The sequence below is a fragment of the Crocodylus siamensis genome, chromosome 1 (assembly GCF_052110815.1).
Source record: "Crocodylus siamensis isolate JL-2025a chromosome 1, ASM5211081v1, whole genome shotgun sequence".
Taxonomy (NCBI): domain Eukaryota; kingdom Metazoa; phylum Chordata; order Crocodylia; family Crocodylidae; genus Crocodylus; species Crocodylus siamensis.
This window is the reverse complement of record NC_143395.1, coordinates 340,156,304-340,162,628: the sequence shown is the minus strand read 5'-3', so window position 1 is coordinate 340,162,628 and position 6,325 is coordinate 340,156,304. Positions and strand designations below refer to the sequence as shown.

Sequence of the window (6,325 nt, the reverse complement as noted above, 5' to 3'; positions counted from 1 at the left end):
GGACTTCTGTGTTCTTTGACAAAACATTTTACTAACATTGCCAAAAACTAACTACATTCACTGGGATTTTTTCTAATAGTGTTGCTGTTCTCATGAAATCACTGTATTCAAGCACAGTCAAACAGCTAAAACAGATAACTTAGTAGGTTTCATCCCCTAAGTTTGCTCTTTGAAATCTAACAGTGCAGCAAAAGCAAACCCATTAAATATACAGATGCTTCCCAATAACAAGGAAAAATGGATTTTCACTAGAAATTAATGACTAATTTTCCATGAATCAGTTTAATTCCATTAAGTTTATAATATACATTAGAGAGCTCTCTAGCAGATAATAATAAAGTCACTCTTTAACCGGTGCAGCAGAGTTTTTACTGTATTTTCTCCCTTCTAACTACCCAAGCCAAATTCTTCAGCGAAACTGAGAGCATTTCAGTTTTTGGACCAGTGTTGGTTACATTAGCTAATCTTACTAGCTCTAAAATGAAATAAAACGTTAACACTTCAGCTGCCCAGTTGTGCGTGTAATATCCAGATTAAGTTATCAAATGATTAGTTTCTTCAAGAGTAATGTATTGAAAACTGTACATCCATCAACAATACTACATTTCTCCCCATTTCTCCTATTGCGTCAGTAGAGGAACAGCACTATATTATCCGTTGCCCCATGCACTTGTTTATAGACCAGTTAAAAAGCCTTGCTGAAGATGTCCAAGTAATGCCACTGAAGCAAGGATAATAATACAATGCAAAATATTGCCTCTTTAACCAAAATGCAAGAACATATAAATCACATAACTATGTTAGTATGGAAAGAGCACAAATTTAATTTGGTCTACAACATTGGCCTAGGAAGATATTTTCAACACTATACAAGGTGAAAAGAAGAAGGCACCTGCTGCTTATTTGTCTGCATGTATAAAAATATAAACATCTTATCAAACACCTGTAAAGTTACATTTCATGACATGCCACTGAAATGAATGGCATGGCACCTATACCTTGATGTCTAATTAAGACAGTCTTAAAAATGAGCTTGTGAATGGCATTGGACTTGTATATCCATGAAGCAGGAGATGTGTGAGCTGTAGTAATCCAAGCAACCTATACAATGCTTAAATGGCAAGTCTCAACATTGAGGTGACCTCTAACCAAGAAAAGCGACTTCTAACAGTGACAAGTTAGCTGAGTTGCAATATTAATTTACTCCCGGGGCTTTCAACTGAGTCAGACAGCAGAAGTTAACAAATTATCCACTGGAAGTTTGTCCTCGAGAGATATGACTTCACTTACCAACTCATTTTTTAACAGAGACTGCCATGAATTTTATAATCATCAAAAGATTGATGATTTAGGTCACTTCCAACTTTGAACCAGACATAAATCAATGACTGATGAGTGAAAGGTTCAATATCCCCCTACCAGTCACTCTTACTTTTCATCACAAACACAATTTTTAAAAAAGTATTAGTTTTTATTACATCCATTTTTACTTAAAAATAATCATATGAGCTTTTGGGTCATCTGCTAGCAAACAGACAGACATTCACTAATCAAAAGACAGGCAATCTTCAGTTTAGGGATGCATTTTGCCATCAAGTAGTTTTAGTTATAATTCACATTCAAACAAATAAAGTGTAGACAGATTTAGTTCTACTATTATGCAGATATTCATACTCAGTTCTTCCATGGATACAGGTATAGGAAACTGATTCAAAACCATATTATAAACATAGCATAATATGCAATGTTAAATGTTTAAGCTAGATAGAATATGAAATTTTGTAACACTAAAATGAATAAAAAACTAAATGATTTGTGTAAAATGTTCATATATTGTGTATATATATATACACTAAATCACAAGTTCAATTGAAAATTGTCCCTATTTATAACTTGTATGATGAACTTAGCTACAGTACAAGGTTCATTAAAAAAACTAGCTAGAGCTAATTGAAACACTGAAAACTGATTTTTATACAAAAATTTTTAAAAAGGTACTTCAGAGTTACTTGACATAAACTAGAAAAAGGTAAGTCATTGATTCTAGCGAATGACTCGGTGAAGATATAGTAGCTGTGATCACCAACCTTTCACTTGTGGTGTAGGTAAGATATGCACAAAGGAAATAGTTCAAAATAAGGCAGAGGACAACCAGATTTAATTCTATCTTCTGATGCACTGGCCTCCCATTGCTATCTTATTGCTCATCTAAGCTGAAATGTCTCTCTCTCTCTCTCTCTCTTTCTAAAAATATTTGAATTTACAGTTATATACAGCTGGACCATACCAGTTGCTTTCATAGGTAAATATTCAGTTTAACCACATGAAAAAATTATCTTAGTGTATTTAATAAAAGAAACTGCATGGGGACTCAAATTATTTCATGCAGTTTTATTTTCATGCCATTTTACGCATGCTTTAAAGAGACAAGTACACACTCAGTTAAAGACCAAGTGGTGAAATTAGAGAGCAGGAACTGAAGCTCGTAATAGATGTTTTTTCTTGAACGAAGAGATTTAATATTTATGTAGATATAGCACTTTACAAGGAAAATAAGGTTTAAAAATAAAACCTTACTGTGAAATTCTTTGGTTAGATTACAAGTGCTAGTAATATTCGGTTTCATTAACCAGGACAATCAGTTTTATTAACCATCTTACAAATATACCTTCAAGTTTTAATATGCACCACCCAAGTTCTCAAATAGTTAGGATAAGTACAAAGATATAATTTTGGTTGAAACTTTAATGGATGATAGAACATATTATACAATTCAAGATGTATAAAGTGCCTTTGTACTCAGATTTCTAGCTGCTTAGTAAAAAGAGCCACTAACTTTTCTTTCATTACAAAACGTTGTGATTTTGCAGAAAGTTCTTTCAAAGGAAGCTACGGCTACTTCCTCTGAGGCAAAAAATAGCCTGTATGGACCAAATACTGCAAGTGGGGGTAGCTCCCACCAAAGAGGGTTGGGAATATTCCTGTTCTCTTTTTTTGGTCAGGGCTGAGTATAATTCCACATCTTTTTTTGGTGAAGGCACCTAACTATCCCTAGGAAATGGTTGCTTAGCAGTGTCATTTTTCCCCTTGGATACTAGTGCCACAAAAACTAAGGAAAATTAGGTGTTTTTTTTTATTATTATTAACATGGAAGAAAGTTGTTTTAGGAAGCAGATCAGTTAGCCTTGGGGGCGGGGATTGTCTATGTTTGTTTTATAATACCAATTAAAGGGAAGTTAAGGTTGCAACCAGCGAACACATGTTGCAATGATACAAATTTCCAACCCAACTAAAAATCGTCTACCATATATATCACTGTCACAGGAAGCAGGTACATCCTCCATGCAAGTGAGTCCAATTTTGATTTGACCCCAATCCCCTTTCACGGAGTTTAAAGAATATGCAATGAATTTGTGTGTGTGTGTGTGTGTGTGTGTGTGTGTCTGTAATCTATTGCATTTGCGTGTGTATATATGCATGTGTGTATATATGTGCATGTGTATACATATGCACACATATATACACACACACATATACTGTATATAGTAATTAACACTGTAAAGAATTTACACCACCCATGAAAGCTATGATTCACAAGCACTGCAAGTTTTCGAGGAACAGCTGCTTTGTCTCTGGAGGGGACTTCATCCTTAAAGTGGCTGATAAGCCAGGGGAGTTGATTGGAGGGCTGTCCTTTCCCCTTGGAGTTGAACAGGCACCAGCTTTTCCCAGTGAGGGGGAAGTACATCAATTTGGGGAAAGCCAGGAGAGGGAGCAGGGGGAAAGGCTAGGGATTACAGTGGTCCTGGAGGGGCAGCTGTACGCAGTTCTTCCTGCAGGAGAAATATGCACAGAGCACAGGGTACGGACAGCTGTCCTGCTCGCCCACATGAGGGGGCAACACCTACCAAGCCAGGCTAAAAAATAGATGACCAGCTTGATTCCGATCTGTCCCAGCTTGATTCAGATTTGTCTCACAGAAAACCCCATAGCCCCACACTGAATACCAGCAAAGGCTCCAGACTAACCCTTGACATTGAAACCCAGTCATTTAAAACCCTGCACTTCCAGGGCTGTCCCTTCCTTGCACTGATGCAAATTGTAATCAGCTGTGGGCTCAGCCTAGTGGGGGAGGCTTGTTTCTCAGCCTGAGGAGAAAGGAGAGATAAAGGTTGGGGCAGGGGGCACAAAAAAAACTGAACTGGGAGGGCCCTCCACAGCTCATCTAGACCAAACCCCTGCCTGAAAGCAGGAGCACCCCTATCCAAACCCTCCCACACAGCCATCATCTAAACTCTCTCTACATAGGACTCCCCTGACTACACAAAGGACTACACAAGGGAAACAGGGACCAGGCTCTGTTTGTCTCCCTCAGCAATGCCTGGCCAAGGTGCTATGGGCAGGGTGGGAGGCAGGAGGCTGAGGAGAGGGCTGAGAAGCCTGGACAAGGTCTTGTGGGGAAGGTGGGAGGCAGGAGAGGGTGGAGAAGCCTGGACCAGGTCCTGTGGGCAGGGGAAGAAGGAGACAGGAGCCCAAGGAAGGCTGAGAGGGTTGGATGAGGTCCTGAGAGGAAGGAGGGAGTCAGGAGCCTGAGAAGAGGGTGACAAGATCCGGTGGGGAAGGGAGGCAAGAGCATGAGGAGAAGCCTGGACCAGGTCCCATGGGGAGGGTGGGAGGCAAGAGAGGGCAGAGAAGCCTGGAGAAGGTTCCGTGGGGAAGTAGGAGCAGGCTGAGAAGCCGGACAGGATCCCAGCGCTCAGTCCCGGCAGAAGACGTACTCGGTGTAGCTGGTCCAGATCTTGTCGTCGGCGGTGGCCGGGCCGCCCAGCTCGGGGGCAAAGGCGCAGGTGCCGGTGGAGGAGCAGGCGGCCATGCGGAACCCGGCCTCGGACAGGCGGTCGAAGGCCTGCTCCAGGAAGTTGAACTTGAGGTAGTAGCGGGCCGTGTAGCGCTCGGGCGGCCGGTCCGGGTCGCGGCTCTCGTTCAGGGTGTCGCCGAAGACCTCCTTGGCCAGCGCTGTCTTGCCGCACACCGTGATCCGCGCCACGCGCCGGAACTTGGCGTCGGCCTGCGCCTCCCGGCCCATGGTGTACGACCCGCGGTAGCCGATGGTGATGTAGCCCGAGCGCCGTCCGCCGCCAGCGTCCAGCGACTGCGAGGGCGTGAGCGGCAGCAGCGAGGGGCTGCGGGCGGGCGCGGGCGGCGAGGCGCTGCCCTCCGCCGCCGCCTCGGCGGGCTCGGGCGCGTCGGGGGCCAGGCGCCGGGCCAGGTCGGGCAGCTGGAAGTACTCGGCCTCGCGTTGCAGACGGCTGCGCTCGGGGAAGCGGTCAGGCAGCACCAGCGTGAGGTCGCGCAGGTAGTCCAGGATGTAGCGGAACAGGAAGCCGTCGCGGTCCAGGAAGAAGCGGCCCTTGCTGTCGCGGGGCAGCTCGGCCGCCGCTGCCGCCTGCCCCGGCCCCGGCCCCGGCCCCGGCTGCGGGGAGAACATGCGCCACAGCAGCGAGTCCCGCACGGCCGCCACGGTGCAGCGCCGCGTCACGTACACCTGCCCGCCCACGTTCAGCTCCACGATCTCCGCCGAGGCCGCCCCGCCGGGGGACGCGGCGCTGCCGCCGCCGCCGTTGGGCAGCCCGCGGGCGCCGTCCGCCAGCGCCATGCCGCCTGCCCCAGCAGGTGCAAGTGCAGGGACTGCCCCGGTCCCGCCCCGCCCCGCCCTGCCCCGCGCGGCGGCGGCCACGGACCCCCGGCCGCGCCGCCCCTGTGCCCCGCAGCCGCCGCGAGCCGAGCGGCGAGTGGCCGGCAGTGGCCGCCGCGCCGCGCCTATATAGCACCGCTGCCCCGCGCGCGGGGACCGGGCGGCTGTGACGTAGGGGCCGCCCCGCCCGCGAGCCGCCGGGTTGGGAGCGGGGGCGGGCAGTGCGAGGCGCGCGCGCTCCGTGGGGCCCCGGCACGCGCCACCTCTGAGGGGACGGGGCGGGCGTCTCGTGTCCCGGGGCTGCCACACGCCGCCCGCCTGGTGGTGGGACGTGGCGGGGTTGCACACGTCCGCTTCACTCCGGATTCAGGCTCCGGTTCCTCCTGGTTCTGGCTGCCGCCCAGGCCCTCCGCTCCTCCTCTCAGAGCCGAGCCGGGCAATGGGGGACAAGCCTGCCCCCGGGTCCCAATGGCCTTCAGGCACCTTCCCCCCACCGTAGCCCCTAGGGGAGCTCGCCCCGGGCTCAGGGACACCTATTTATACCGCAGCTGTTTAGAGGCCCACCACCTCCCTGCACACAAGCAGGCACATCTGACAGCTGAGGGAGCCTCGTGGAAGCTAACACGTTCA

General features: G+C 48.1%; 1 protein-coding gene across 1 annotated transcript; it reads right to left on the bottom strand.

Moving 5' to 3' along the window:
* Positions 1-263: 263 nt before the first annotated feature.
* On the bottom strand, positions 264-5,782 carry KCTD12 (potassium channel tetramerization domain containing 12). The gene has a single exon (XM_090024115.1). It carries the CDS (start codon positions 5,654-5,656, stop codon positions 4,757-4,759), a length of 900 nt encoding a protein of 299 aa, XP_089880241.1. The 5' UTR covers positions 5,657-5,782; the 3' UTR covers positions 264-4,756.
* Between the last annotated feature and the right edge of the window lie 543 nt (positions 5,783-6,325).